The following is a 15,858-nucleotide window of genomic DNA, read 5'->3' as shown; positions in this document are numbered from 1 at the left end:
CCCCAGATTGAGTTGTACCCTGAAAAGTTCTTAATGAGGAAAGCGCGCGAAGAGCACGAGATTGCTGGAGGAAAACTCAAATAAAAACTATGGAAAATATTTAATGGCTAATTTTGTGAAGGCAAGAAAAAGGAAAAATATGAAAAAAACGAAACCAAAAAGATATATGGGTCTTAATGGTGCTGAACATTTAAACTGTAATAACCCTCAATTAATAAACTCGACTTGTAATTTGGCTTGCTACATTTTTAATTAATTTTGTGTCGGAGATTTTGTAAGAAACTTGGGAAGAAAATAGTGAGGGTTTAAATGTTAATCAGTTTCAAGTTGATTTAAATGTAAATCACTTACCAGCAGATTAGTTTTTTAGTCTATTTAGGATTTTCTCTAAGAAAACCTGCCAGTAAACTTATTTTTCAATATTTAAAATACAACTTATTATTTCATTTATATTAAAAAATATAATTTTAAGCTTAATCCTAAAAGTTAAATGTTATTTTATTCTTATTAAGTTAAGTAATTTCTAACAATTTAAATCAAGTACAAGGAAACAAAGTTACATGAAGTCTAATTTTCTCAACAAAAAATGTATTCCCATTTTGTTTTCTCGATTCCTTATATCCCTCCCTCCATATGCAAATTATCCTGGCTATAAGGATCGGCCAATTAAGAGTTGCCTACTTTTTGGTGCTGCTAAAAACTGCGCCAATTGTCGCCCCAGAAAATGCAATTTGCATAACTTTATGGGCAACATCAAAATGCAATTTATCCGCATTGAATATTGGCAAAGGATGTGAATACATTGTGTGCGTGATTGTGTCTGTGAGCGTGTGTATTCCTTTTGTGTATGACTTTTCACCTAAATTATTGATATCAATATTTATATGCAAACACTAACAATTCTCAATTTCTTCTTTTAATTTTTGCCATTGCAGGTAAGCCAATACTCTTCATTTACACTCCTTGTTCCCTTGTCCATGCCGTTGGTGGTAAGTAAACGATAAATTTATAGAGCGCAAAACTAGTACAAAAGGAAAATTGTATACATTTTATGAGCAAACATGAAAATGTTGCTAATTTATAGCTGGCAATCTCAGCAGGCAGTGAAACGGCCAAGGGAAAACTCTGCCCCGCCGACACCTCAATGTGGAGCCAATAACAAAGTTATATAAATGTGCCACAGCCCTATGTTTGCGTGTGTGCGAGTGTGCTTTGCAGGAGATTCTATATCCTATATCTCTGTGTGTGAATGTGTTTGTGAGAGAGGCGGATATCCGCATGCAAGCCATAACTCAATAAACCATTGTCCACAGCCAAAGAGGAAGACGCAAAAAGAATATAAAACAAAGACAAAACTAAAACCAAGGCAGGCCAGGACATGGACGTAGTCAAGAAGGGGGGAAACCCACAGCAGTCAAAGATACAATCGAAATGCAGTAACTAGCAACCAGTCAAGAAGGGGATCCGCCAAGGGGTTTTCATGGGAGTCGAACTGCCACTGGCCGCCCAGAGATTAGAAATGTAAACAAAGCCAAGGAGAGTCGTCGACAATTCTCCTCTTGAAGCGGAACTCTGCACTGGGGGAAAAAATCGAAAACTAAACTGAAAACCCTTATCATTAAAAAGGTTTTAAATGGGCTTTATTTTATAATGAAATTATTCATAATAATTAAGTCCTTGCTTCCGCTTTTGGCAAAAGAAACATAAGCACCTTTAAGGACCTTATTTCATGAACAGCTTGAAAGTCTCCTTTTTGGTTTCTCTGTAAAGGATTCTAGGGTGTAGAAAGAGGCAAAGGACTAAAGCAGGCCAGGCGACGGGGTGGCAAAAGAAATAAACATTAACTGTAATTTAGTGGGGCATTGTGCTTAAGCGTCCAGTCTCGGATTCAGATTCCTATTCGGTTTCGCATTCGGTTTGTGCCACAGCATCAGCAGCAGCTCCTTCTCTCCAATGCCTGTCTCCCTCTGAAATTATGGGCCCATTGTGCAGTGGCCAGCAGTCACGCCTCTGTCGTCCCCCTAGCTCCTCTTCGTCCCCTCCCCCTAGACCCTTTCACTCCAGTTTCAAGTTGCACGAGGCATTTCGTGCTGGTCAAAACGCGGCAGGGAATCATCATCAGCATGGGGATGCTGCCTGGCGAATCCTGGCCAGAAGGCCTGTCAGTGGAGAGCAATTGTTATTTGCCTGCCGAGGCGGGGAGCCGAAGTAACAGCCTCCAGCTTCAGTTTCATAGACAAGTTCTCAGTTTTCGCATTGCCAACAATTAGATGGCAGCAGCTGGAGAGCCGCTGGCAGCCAGCACTTGGCGAAAATGTATCCCATATATAAATATATATATCTAAATGGCAAATATAAATCCAATCAATCAGTAAGCCGCCATTTCGCTCAGTGTGAAATGCCTTTCTGGATGCGGCCAGAAAAGAAGTGGAAAACTAACAGAGTCCAGGCATAGTTCAAATACGAAATAACAATGCTGGCAAACTCAACAATAATCGACAACAATAAAAAAGAAGCATATTGTTGGGGCCAGGGAAATGGAAATGGACCCAGAATAAGACTGAGACTGAGACTGGCCGAGGGACTAGAGCTCAGACCGAGAATGGGACTCGGTAAATGGTAAATGGGATGCGGCGGATGCCAAGTTGCCTAGTTGAGCCCTCGAAGAATTTATCGAAATGAAATTGCGACCTTTTTATGAATATTGCATGCGAAATGAAGAGCAGCGACCCAGCCGCAGCCAAAGAGCATTAAAAAGGTTAATCAAAGCGGGGGAAAAGACCAAGAAAAAAAATGAAATACATAGATGGCGGAATAATGGCCGCGTGTATAAAAGGGAAATTTTAACCAAATTGTTGCCAGTCATATTTTGTGATTTCTGCTTTTGCACCATCATTCCGGCTGGCAATTTCTAGGCAATTAGCTGGGGTTAAGGCAGAGACCCGGCGCCCCGAGTTGCCACTGGGAATTTAACCCATCTCCGCGAAGCGACGCGACGCTACTCAAAACCGCCTCCGGCCATAACATGGCTTTATTTGGCTTATAAATTGTTACCAGCCCCGGCCCAGGCTCATGAACTTTGCTCATAATTCAACACCTCCAACAAAATTAATAAAAATAAAAAGCCAGCCAAGGGGGAGAGCAGAGCGAGAAACAAAACAAAAACCAAACAAAACAAAAGTACAACGAAAACGAGAAAACCTGAAAACCTTTTTCAAATTAAACTTTTTCCAGCCCTGCTCGGTTACTCTCTAGCTTTCTCTCTCTCTGTGTCTGTCTTTCCCTCTCTATCTGGTGACCACTTGATGATGCCGCCCTACAGTTCAGCCGGAAAATCCAGAGTCGGCGGCACTGATAGCCATCCAGAGGGTCCCTTATTCCCCCCCTGCCGACATAGCTTTATTGCAGCTAAACAATTTTCATAGGCTATCAGCGCGGCGGTGTTGGTAACTTTTTCCTCGAGTGCAGCAACAAATTAAATTTGCGCTGGTAATTGGATTTCAAAACACTTCGCCCGTCCAGACTTCAGAGTCAGAATCTGTGTGTCGGTCGCTCGCCTGTCGGCTGTCGGTTGTCGGCTGTATTTAATGCCGCCAACAGCCGCAAGGAAGCTTTTCCACAGCGGCCGGGGAGCTGGCTGCTCCTGGCTCTGGCTGGATTTTTGATAGAGCTTTGGCCTAGAAACAGAGAGTCCGAGTTCGGGTCCAAAAAAAAGCAAAAAAAACACAAAGCTGAACAACAAAAAAAGAAGAAAAACAACGTGCGAGGACGAGGGCGGCTAACAAATTTGAGCAGCGCATCAAGTAAACAAAATGAACTGACATAAAACCAAATTGAAGCGGCAATGTCAACAGTTTGATAATTATGGAAGGTGTGAGAAATCGAAGGGAGAGTCCAAATGCACTGGAAGAAAATTCTTAAAAAATTATAGAGGTTCTGATTAGTATTTGTTTACCAATTTAATAAATTATCAAATGAGTGACAGCTTAAGAACTTTCTTGAAAAATATCAAAATACTTATTTTACATTTTCAGCTTGTATTAAAAATGTAAAAAAATTCAGCAGTACTTTAAACTAGTATAGTTTTTAAAGAAATACTTAAATAATTAACCCATAAATTTATGTATAGATTAAAACAGATATCAATTTGTTTCTCTGCACTCAAAAAGCAACCTGACTTGTTTATGTGGGGCCGGCAGGTGACGGAAATTAAGCAACAAACGACAGAACCTAAGACCGGAAATTATAAAAATGTTCAAATGCAGATTTCCTGCGGTAACTGAATTTGATTGGAAATAGCAGAGGAGTGTGTCCGCGCCCAAGTCACTCAAAATTTAATGGAAATCCTGTCGGAGGGATGGCCCTCCTTTGGGTTATCATTTTCCAAATCATTTGAGCTGTTACCAAAAAAAACAATTTCAATATTTTTTGTTTGCCAAAACAAATCATGGAAAGTTCAATTACATTTACACAAGAGCTGGGAAATTCAATGCCAAATGCGTTGGATAAAATGGGGAAAGCCATTAAATAATCTCACCTACAGCAGCGGCAGGACGAGTGAAACCAGAGAAAGAAAATTCATTTTTCAAATCCCAATCACAGTTATTAAATCTTTGCTATATGGTTATGGTTATTGTTGTGATTTGATTTTATGGTAATGGCCGAAATGAGAGACAGACAGAGAGAGCGAGTCAGAGCGAGAGAGCAGAAGCTTTTCCGAGTCTGCTCTTTGCTCCAACTAAAAGAGAAGGTCCTTCGTGCGCTCTGTTATTGTAGTTCCAAGCCGTCCTCCAACCTCGGTCTTGTGTTGCTGTTGTTTCTGCCATTTGCGCGCGCTCGGAAAAGAGGGAAACAAAAAAAAAGAAAAAAAAATGAAGCAAGGAATACGGCCTAAAATGGTTTACTGACGTCATAAAAGTGACTTTTCTTATCTGGCAGCGTATCTGCAAGCGAAATGGATGCCGTTGTGTGAGTGCGTTCGTTTGGTCTAAATTTAAATGTCGCTGGCAGAGCGGCAATCCTTCAGTCCTGTCACTGACGTCGCATAAAAGGAAAATAATTATATTTAAAGGCAATTTGGGTGGCTGTGCCGCAGTCCCCACTACCCAGCTACATCCTCTTCTGCATCCCCATCCCCATCCCCATCCTCGGATTCCGTTTCAGCGCTTCAGCATCAGCTGCAGTGTCCTTGACCGAGTTTATGTAGATTTGCAAGACTTTACACTGCGTGTGTGCCAGTGCTTTCCTTTTTGCACAACTACATTCACATATATATTCATATATATTTTATATATGGGTATTTGTATAATATTTAGCAGTCAGTACTCGCTCACATCTCATTATTAACATATTTCGAGCTATTTTCTTATGGCATTGCCACTGCTACTTCTGCTACAGCCAACGCTGCGTATGCGTTATATTTAACGATTCGTTCGTGTCTATGTCTGTATTGGTATGTGTATGTGTGTATGTTTGCGTTCGCTTTTGCGTTTGTGTGTGGGCGTGGCCCGCCATGTGACTTATTTGAGCGTGTTTAAGCATTTGTGCCGCCACTGTGATTGCCTATGTAGTACAACCCAGCCGAGAGGCTGTAGGCCCTACTCTGCTAAGCTCTGTTGTGTTGTTTTGTGCGCTGGGCGACATTTGAGTTTTGAGGTGTTGACTTTATGGGGCTATTTGAGGCGCAGATTTAACGCCTGTCTGGATTTATGACTCTAGCAACAGTGTTGGCGAAAAATACAGCCCACAAGGCACACATAATTAACTTGCCAACTATGATAATAAACGTAATTAAGTTTACCTCGTGATAATCTAATATTTGGACACACATTCCACATCCCATTCAATCAACTGCAAAATGCACACACACAGAATGGAAGAGAGAGAGAGATGATTATGGCGACAAAGCGGCTACAAATTAATCCAAAAACTTGGTCATTTCATTATTATCCCTCCTCCTTCCTTCCCCCGAGAGAATAACAATGGAACCAACAATGTCTCCTCGAGCGTCGCCGCTCCTCCAAGTTGTAGGAAAATAAATTATGCTTACGATTTGTAAAAGCTTTAATACGCCCCAGAGCCAAATCCTGAGTGCACACAGCACCGGGAGCAGCCTGCTGGAGCGGCATCAGGAGCCAGGACACTGTGAGAAATTAAGTAGATTTTAATGGGTTTACAAAATGATTTTATGAGAGGGATAAATTAAAGAATGCCATTCCATACTTTAAAGGTATTTTAAATGATTAATTAAGAACTTAAGAAAGCATTAAGTTTTACAAAAATCTGTAAAACTGGCTTTAAAAATAATTCCAGTTGCAATAATTGAAATGTACTAAAAAATCTCCTTCTCAGAGATTTAAACAAATCTTGAATCAGTGCTTAGCACCCCTAGTTTAACCCAACTGCAGCCCCTAGGCTCTAATTTCCTTGATAGCCGCCAGCCCAAGGAGTTAGCCTGGGCCACTTTGCGTATAATTAATGGCGGCCGTTATGCTTACAGAGCCATCATTTCGGGCGGGCAATTCGCCATTTTCTCGCTCTGTAGAGCAGCTGCTCTGTGGCTTGACTGGCGTTTGCTTGGCTCCAAAGACAACAATGAATAAATTTAATTTTAGCTGCGGCCGACCTACCGCACATAACTCCGAGTTGTTGCTGCTGCTGCTGCTGCTGTCGTTGTCGTTGTCGTTGTTCATGTTGACTAAACACCTTTGAGATGGTGCCCCGCCCTCTGGCAGCTGTCACACGGGTTGTATACGTTATGTTTGCCTCCAGCTCTCTCTCCCTCTCTCTCTTGCTCACTCGCTCTCACTCCTCCTCCAAGTGCATTATAACTGCATTTTGGTTTTGATGACGTCGTCACCGTCGTCTGATTTGTAAATTATGCTGGGTTCACATAGGTTGCGCTGGCTAAGAGAGCCAGGCTCTCTTAAAACTTTGGCAGGCCAAGCTTTTCACCTTGCTCTACCATGTGACTTGAGAGAGAGAGAGAGAGAGAGAGGGAGCGCGTGAGAGCGCGCCAGGATGCTGGAGCTTTGCTGATTTTCGCTGATTACGTAAATAAAGGCGAAGCCCGAGACACGAGCTACGAGCTGCGAGCTGCGCGCCTCACAACCACCAACGGAATGTGCGGCCGAAAAACTGTTATAAACAATTTCACTGGAACAGCCGAAGCCGAGCGGCCGCCAGCCGAAGGAATCGAGCCGAGGCCGAAACCAAAAACCGAAGCCGAAGAGCCGCAAGCCGAAGCTTTACGTGCCCGAATCCAAGTGTGTGTGTCTGTGTGCGTGTGTCTATACGCGAAATGGGGCGAGCAGAGCAGCTGCCGCGCTGCTGGAAGCTCCCAAAAAGAGCGAGTTCGCTGTGGGAGAGCAGCGCTGCTCCACAGGACTGCTGGCTGCCTCGTCCTTTCTGCGTGTGGTGAAAAATCAGTCTAACGGGAACGTCGTCGCGAGACTGTGCTTGGTAGCGCTCTCTGGCAGCTCTGAGTAACGCCATTTTGTAACGCGAACGGAATAGTCAGACTACTGCCAACTTGCCACTCACTCGGCACACCACACTAGTTTTCCTGCCACAAGTCCCTCGAATACAACCGAAATAAATCATAAATAAATCCAGCGCGTGTGCCGCCAAGTGAAATCGAGTCAAATCAAATCAAAATCGTTGCGAAGCGAATTGAATTGAAGCGTTGGCAAAAACGTCCGAGCTAAAATTCACCGAGAATCCTAAGAATCCAAGAATCCGAGAAATCGGGAAATCGAGAAAAGTGCGTCAGCAGCAGCAGCAGCTAACGGCGGCGGCCTCATCTCAGCAGCATCATCATCATCATCATCAGCATCATCGAGGCACAGTGAAATAGTAGCTGTTGTGGCTGAGACTGAGGCTGTTGGCCATGGCTATAAGGCTGCGGATTGAGCTCCATCTCAGCGGGTGGCGGGCGGCAAAAAAGAAATCAAATTACAAAACAGCAACACACACACACTGACATAGTAACATACAGGCACACACACACACACACATGGCGAACAGCGGGCCATAGACCATATAATTTAGCACACAAGTTAAGCGCAACGCAGGAAAAACGCAAAGAAAATAGGGAACAGAACACAGCAAAAATATATCCAAAGCGAGGGTGTATTTTCAGTAATTCAGTGGGGAAAATCAAACGAAAGCAGAGCGCGTCGCTTCGATTGTCAGGCGCCAGGCGTAGTATAGCGTGGAGTAGAGGCATTAAAGTCAAATTAACAAGTTGCAGAATGAGAAAAAAAAAACCTGCGGAAAACCTGCCGCGCGCTTCAAATGAAAATCCCGCCCAACAACAATAACAGAAAAAAGTGTTGAAAAATGCCAGAGCAGCTGTGTGGCGATGGCGAGGGCAGGCAGGGGGGGATGCCGTGCCACAAGGGTACAGGCAAATACCAACGCACTTAACACATATTTACCAACACAGCGGCAGGACCCGCACAAACACACACACACACACACACATAGACATTTAGGGGCAACACATCACAAAAACAACGAACAAGAAAAGAAAAACTCGGTGGAAAAACTTGAAACGCGCCAGGGATTCGAGTCGTGTCGAGATTCCATGTTATATGGCGGACTTGTTTTGCTTCGCCCTCGCATTTTCGTTTTTTTTTTTTTTTTGCCTCTTCCACCTAGATATTTTTAGCACGCGGGGGCCGAAAATTTAAATCGCAATCGAACTGCCAACAGCGAAAGAAAGAAAGAATCTCGCTGCGAAAATATTAAGGAGCTGGGAAAAAAGTTTTCCTTACCCAGTGACTATGTGTTTGTGTGTTTCTGTGTGCCTGTGTCCGTGTGTTTGTGTTATTTTTTGTTGTTTTGCGTGTTGTTTGGCCCACAAAAGTCGGGCTAATAAAATATCAACAAGCAATGGGCGAGGATGCGAAGGATACGAGCGAAAACAACAATAATAATGCGAAAGCGAGTGCTGCTGCTGGTATGGGAGGGATATGCTGCCCTCCGATGGCATATTGAAAAGACTGCGCCTTCTGTTGCAAGGATAACCAGGCGAGGGAAGAAGCAGCAGCAACACCAGCAGCAGCAGCAGCAACGTCATGCATGTGCAAGGATATTATCAACGTCATGCCTGTCGAAGTTCACACAGACACACACACACACAGAGACGAGCGAGAGAGAGAGAGAAAGGGACTCAGCAAGAGAGAATGAAACAAAAAGAGAGCGATAGATAGGGAGCTGGTGTGGCACATTTTGTTGTTGTTTGTCGTCCTTTACCGACCATTAAACGTATTTATATTTATGGATGTAGGTCCTTCAGCCCTAGTCGACGTTAAATGCATTAAATCCTCAGATAAATCCATTAAAAATAATTTTAACTAAAAGTAAATAAGCAACCACAGTAATCTAATATTAAACGAGCCATCTGACAGTGACCTTTCATTACCCAAAAAGCCATTAAAAGGACTTTAAACAGAGCAAATAAATTTCTTTAAAATAATTTCAACTAAAAGTGAGGGAATATATAATTTATGCGAGCCACAAACTGACTTTTATACCTCAAAACAGCCATAAAAAGCAAGTTTAAAACGTGCAAATAAACGTGGCCCTTCTCAAGGATAAACTTTCAGCTGGCGAGGATAAAGCGTAGCTTTTAATACCTGCTTTTGGCAATTACTATCTCACTGATCCCATCTTTGCTTATTCTTAGGCCGTGGAAATTCCCTTGCGTGCCATGGAAATTTTTGAGCTGGGCTGCCTCTGTCTGTCCCTTGCAATTTGGGAAAAGTTTTTTGTGCGGCCAAGAAACAACAATCGAAATGATATAAAAATGTCATTTAGGGGGAGAAACTGAGAGACTGGGGGGAGGGGCCAAAAGTTTTCTTCTTTTGGGGTAGAAAGAAATTAACTTTATTGGCCGAATCAAGCGAAAATCGCTAAACAAATGCCCCAAGCTCCTTTCAAGTGGTGGCTTAAGATCCTCCTTTTCCCCACTTTGAGTTTCCTCATTTCCCAAGTTGCCAACTAGTTGAGCTTGGCAACACACACACGCAGCGTGTGCAATCTCTCCAGCACGCACACACAGTTGGCAACTAAACACATGGCAAATGTGGCAAACTTGAAACTTATCGACGGCTCTAATCTAAACGGGACAAGCTGGCCCAAAAGTTTTACCCTGCTCCGGTTCTTGGCCTTTTCCCTCCTAAGACACACTAATTCGCAACTTTCGTCCTCTCTGGCTGTTCGTGAGCGCGGCCCAGAAAAGTAGGCTATAAAAACTATCAACACAACTCAAGTTTGCGGCAAGTTGCTGTGTTGTGTGTATGGGATTCCTTCTTAGGTGCAGCAGCAGCAGCAGCATCAGCATCACAACATAAAAATAGGAAAAGTTTTGTTGTTTTATTCGGCTGTGTATTTTTAAGTTTTGCCCCTTCCTGCCGGCGAGCAACTGGATCATATAATCCTTTCACTTAACAAGCAAACTTTTCGCCAGCAGCCGAAACGAAACGAAACGAGAAAAAAAAACTTTGGCAAACTCCTTTGCATAAACACAAACATGACCGTCGAGCAGCAGTTCCCCGAGTCATATCTCCGTGCAGATGTAGACATGAAATTTATGCATTTGCTGCCAGCCCCGAAAAGTATTTATATATGCGCTTATAAATATATGCGCATCTCCCTCGGTCGCTCTGTCGCTCTGTCGCTCTGGCACTTTTTCGCCAGCTCCGTGTTGCTCCAAGAGATAGCCAACAAATTTATGCTAGCAATATAACAAACAAAATATTTGCGCACGAGTTGCAAAAACTTTTTGCAGAGCAACTTTAAAATAACACCGAAGAAGGCTCATGGCAGTAAGAGCACCGAATTTGGCCTAAAGTAAAAAGAAGGCCTAATAGCTCACACACACGCACACACAAACAGCATTGTGCAACATTGTTTCCTGTTTTTTCTTTACATATATATATGCTTTATATATATATGCTAATTAAGGCGCCTACGCCTAGACATTTTATGACTGTATCTCAAGGGGATTATTTTAATCTTTTGTGACTTTGCATTTAAAAAAAAATATATGAGGATTTAAATGGAAGGTCTTTCTTTATATTCTCTTTTAAAGAGAAAGCTTTTTGTAAATCAAAAGCCAAAAATATGCACAGAAGAAAGAACAGGAAGATAACTCAATTTATAAGATATTAGGAATTGTTTGTATTTGATTAAGGAGGCAAACAATAAAACAACAAAATGAAAACATTGCTCATGACAATTCAACTCTATGGGCTTTACGCATCTTATTATTATAGGATCTTATAATGTAGCCAGCTTCTATTATCTCTAGCAAGGATCTCTTCGCTCTCTTTAGGAATTAGCACTAACAAAATTAAGTAAAAATAGGAAAATGGAAAAATGAATAGGAAATAACGAATAATAATAAAAAATAATAATAAATTATTCAGCTTAATATGTTAATATTAAAGCAATTCCTGAATATTTATTAGAATTTTCAAAGTTTAAATTTTATATAAATTTAAATACTCAATAAATAAGTCTCTTTATGATTATTCCTTTTAAAGGCTTAGCCTAATTAATAACCAGATCAAAGGCTATCTCATTTTTTAATTAAAGTGAAATAATTTTAAAGAGATTAACTCGGCCATTTATCAAATGCCAAAATAAGACTTTTAAGGTAACTCACAGATTATTATTTATTGTAAAACGCATATTATGAAATATTACGTTTAGCTAGCAAATGAGATTAGGCCCAAAGCTTGTATATACCTATAATAACTCGGTATAAATTGGGCAACACTTTAAGCTGAACACAATTTAAATTGGGCCAAAGTTAAACGAAGAGGGGAGGGAAAGGAGCTGCGGGCAAACTGCTTTGTGATTTATAGAGCAAAACAAATATAATTAAATAAATCCTCGAATAAATACACAGCGCAGTACAGGACACAACACAACACAACACACACAGACTGTGGCGCAGCCAAGTGATTTCTTTTTTGTCGCTCGCTTTGCTGGCAACAAGTAAAAATAATTAATTATAGATAAATGTGTGCGACGCGTGTGAGATAAATTGCCAAAGCAACGCAGCAACACGGGAATACAGCAACAGCAACAGCAACAACAACAACGGCTAAAATAACAGGCCATCGCCATCCTGACGCTGTAATAAATGACTGTGCCGAAAAATGAGCTTTTAGTTTAATTAATCAAATGAATAATAATCACCACTAAATAGTTGAGGCTAAAGTACATAAATAAATGGCGGACTAACGCCGATGCATGGCCCACTGAGCGCAGGAGTGCAAGGACGCAGAGGAGCCCAAGGACGCCTAGGTGCAGGTGGTGGAGGTGAAGGAGAAGTAGGAGCAGGAGCAGCAGCACGACTAGGAGGAAGAAGAGTAGGAGGAGCAGGAGGAGGAGGAGGGGGAGCAGGTACAGGACAACGACCACGTCGCCGCCGCCGCTGTGATTCATTCTGGCCGCCCAACAAGGCAACAGCATCGAGCGCGGCGATCACAGCGGCGATCACAGCGGCAGTCACAGTGCGGTCGGCGGAGCACCGACAGCTGTTGCCAGTGGGGGACACCACCAGGTCGTCAAGGGAGCTGGAGGCAACGGGGGAGGAGGAGGAGGAGCTAACGGAAGCGGAGCCGGCAGCGGCAGCGGAAACGGAAGTTCTGGCGGGCTACCGGGCGACTGCAGCAGCGACGGCGATCCCAAAAAGTCCTTCTCGCTGCACTGCTGTTGCGTGATCGTCGACATCACACCCGTGGCGCATCCAGGAGGACGCCTGACATCGGCAACAACGGCCTCGGGAAGGGATGCGGGTGGAGCCGCCGCTGGCGGGGGCGGAGGCGGCGGTGGATTGGGCCTGGGCCTGGGCGAGAATGTCTCCCAATTGGCCAGCCAATTGTTCCGCTTTGGCAGCAAAAAGCGTCCCGGTGTCTGCATCTGCAATGCCCAATGCCGGCTGCAATCCCTGGGAGAAGCAGCAGCCGACGGTAGCCTGGTGGGACCCACCATCAAGACCCATCACGGCAGCCTGGATCGTCTGCTGCAGAAGGGAGGAGGAGCCACCAGTGGTGAGCGCTCGATAAGCTGGGTAGTAGATGGCGGAGCAGCCGGCTCCGGAGCCCTGCTGAACGCCTCCTCCGACGAGAGCGATGACAAGAAGAAGGCGAGGCTAGAGGAGGCGCCTCCGCCGCCACGCCCGCCATCCAGGACTCATGGGAAACCCACGGTCAAGGAGGAGTTCGATCGCGGCGTGGAGGTGGAAAAGTTCTATCACCAGATCAATGGCGACATCTTTGAAATCACGCGTCGCGTGAGGGCCAGGGACGAGGAGACCATGGAGCAGAAATGCATTCGCAGAAAGGGATCCGTCCGGGTTACGGAGCCCGCGGGTGCCCATCCCCATGTTCGTATCGAGCAGCGCCCACAGTTGCCGCCGCGTCGGCAAAAAAGCGCCGAGGAAGTGGCCACTATGCCCAAGAGTGCCCTGCGCCAGCCGCCCGAACAGCTGGAGTGGTTCGACCGGAAGGCACAGCAGCGTCACTCTGCCCGCTCGGCCGAAGGAGGCCAGGTGCGGGACGAGACCATGGAATGGCTGAAGCTGCAGAAAACGTCTAGTCCCTCGCAGCCGGTGCGCACTTCTTCGGGTCCCAGCGAGATCACAGTGCTGAAGGACGAGCTGCCCGACTGGCTGCTGGACCATCTGCCGCGCAAAAAGGAGCGGGACAGAGATCGGGAACGCCTCCCCTCGGATGCGGGCAAGGGCGTGGGCTCCTCCGCCTATGCCAAGGCTCTGTCGGAGCTGCTTAAAAAGCCGCTGTCGCGCCAGAGCTCTGGACCCTGTGAGTTCTCGCTGCTCAAGACGGACATCGTGGAGTGGCTCACCAAGATGCAGGTGAGCGGCGGCGGCACAGAACGCGGCAAGTCCCGGCGGTCGCATCATCGCCGCAACGGCAGCGGAGGGGATGCCCAGCCGCGTTCCAACTCCCAGGAAGATGCGCAGGATCATGGCCAGCCCAAGGCCATGGGCCATCGTAAGCGTCACTCTCTGGGACACAGTGGAGCTGCCAGCGAGGAGGAGCAGCAGCAGCTCACCGCCGACTGGATAGCCTATCCCCTGCACAAGCTTCAGTCTTTGGGCAAGCAGCCTCCACCTCCTCCGACTTCCATTCCCAGTGGCTATGCAGTGCCCAGCGCCCTCTCGCACACCCCACTATGCCAGCGGCGGGAAGAGCGCTCCCGGGAACGAAGGCTGCGTCACTCGGCCAGCGAGGTGGTGGGCAGCGGTGCCGGCACAGCCTCCAACGCCCACCTGGAGCGACTGTACGCAAAGCCGCACAAGGAAAGGTATCAGTATGTGCCCAAGACCAGCAAGGAGGCTGGAGGAGGAGCAGGAGGAGGAGGAGGCGTGAAAAAGGAGCGTTCACGTCGCCACCAGACCCAAAGATCCGCCACGGTCTCCGACATGTCCGCCCAGCGATCCGGAGGCCAAAAGCGCAAGTCCTCGAGTGCGGAACGAGCGCCCAGGTCACCATCGCCGGGCCCCTGCACGGATCCCGACTGTCCACTGCTGCCCATCTGCACGGATCCGCATTGCAGGTACCAGGAGTGCCAGGCGCGTCAGTGCCTGACCTCGTCGGTGAGCTCGGTGAACCTGGCGCGGCACCAACAGCTGGCCCAGGTCCAACTGCATGCCGTGCCCATGGGCATGGGCTCCGATGTGCCAACGACACCCTCCACAACGGCCACGCCACCTCCGCCGCCGCCGCCTGCTTCTGCGGGAGGAGCCGGAATAGGAGGAGGAGGAATCCTGGGTACAGAACGCCGCCTGGTCATCTGCCACGACTGCCGGTCGTGTGCGCCACTCCTTAGCTGCCGGAATCGCAAATGCCTCAACGCAGCCAAGTGCAACTCACTGCCTCGCTGCGCCGCCGACTTCAACCGGCTGCGCACCCAGCTGGCCCAGCCTCCAACGACTCTGGACGACATTGAGCCGGCGCCGCTGGACTTGGATCTGGAGATGCAGCCACTGCCCTCGCCCCCGCGTCCGCATCCGTACCAGCATCAGCACCAGCATCACCACTACCGCAGCAACTCGCAGCCAAACACACTGCAGCGTGGTGACTCCGCCAGTTCTGGCGGAGGAACTGGCTCTGGAGGTGGGGGAGGCCTACAAATGGGAGGCGGAAGTCTGGCCTGGCTGGAGCCCACGACCACGCTAGTGCAACCACTGCCCGCCTATGTGCATCACTCGAATGGGAAGCTGATGAAGTCCGCCTCGGCAGCCTCGCTCAACTCGCGCCGGAGACGCCACAAAACAGTACACTTTGGAGAGAATCTGCTGCGGGAGGTGTGCCAGAACCGAAAGCTAATCAAGACGGAGACGCAGGTGCCCTCCGGCTCGGCACCGATGAAGGCCAACATCCAGATGCTGTACAACTTTGTGGAGGGTGTGCTCAGTGCCTGGGTGGACGATGATGAGGACCAGGTGCGCTCTGGTGCCGAATCGGAGCCGGAGCACGGGGTGGTGCCCATGCAACCGATCCATAGATGCAACCGCCTGCGCTACCAGTGCATCCGTCGGGTGGTCGAGGAGGCGGCCGACCTTCAGGGCACCCTGAAGCTGGGCAACTCCCGGTATCGCCATCGCCATTGGCGGAGCACCGCCAAGCAGTGCAACGAAATGTTCCTTCGCAAGGTAGGATTAAAAGGATATTTTTGGGTTTTATTTATAGGGAAAATTCTTCAGATATTCTGGACATATTTATAAGAAATTAGCTATCTTGCTTTCTGGATTCTTTTTTCTGTAAACAACAGAAAGCGTTTTTATGTTAATTAAGCTTTCAGGATTTTTTCTTA

At 46.4% G+C, this 15,858-nt stretch overlaps 1 protein-coding gene across 9 annotated transcripts in view; it reads left to right on the top strand.

Moving 5' to 3' along the window:
* sif (still life) overlaps window positions 1–15,858 on the top strand; it is a 100,630-nt gene that overhangs the window by 19,043 nt on the left and 65,729 nt on the right. For 2 of the 9 annotated variants that reach the window (XM_041775298.2, XM_041775297.2), the window contains exon 1: window positions 13,070–15,697. The exons of the other annotated variants lie outside the window; for them this stretch is intronic. In XM_041775298.2, the coding sequence (XP_041631232.1) occupies window positions 13,337–15,697 (2,361 nt within the window). In that variant the 5' untranslated portion in view covers window positions 13,070–13,336. Of the gene's footprint in view, window positions 1–13,069; window positions 15,698–15,858 lie in introns of those variants that run through there. 9 annotated transcript variants of the gene reach the window in all.

This window comes from Drosophila kikkawai, chromosome 3L (assembly GCF_030179895.1).
Source record: "Drosophila kikkawai strain 14028-0561.14 chromosome 3L, DkikHiC1v2, whole genome shotgun sequence".
In the NCBI taxonomy this organism is placed as follows: Eukaryota; Metazoa; Arthropoda; class Insecta; order Diptera; family Drosophilidae; genus Drosophila; species Drosophila kikkawai.
Note: the sequence above shows the minus strand (reverse complement) of the source record. Positions and strands in the feature narration are given on the sequence as shown.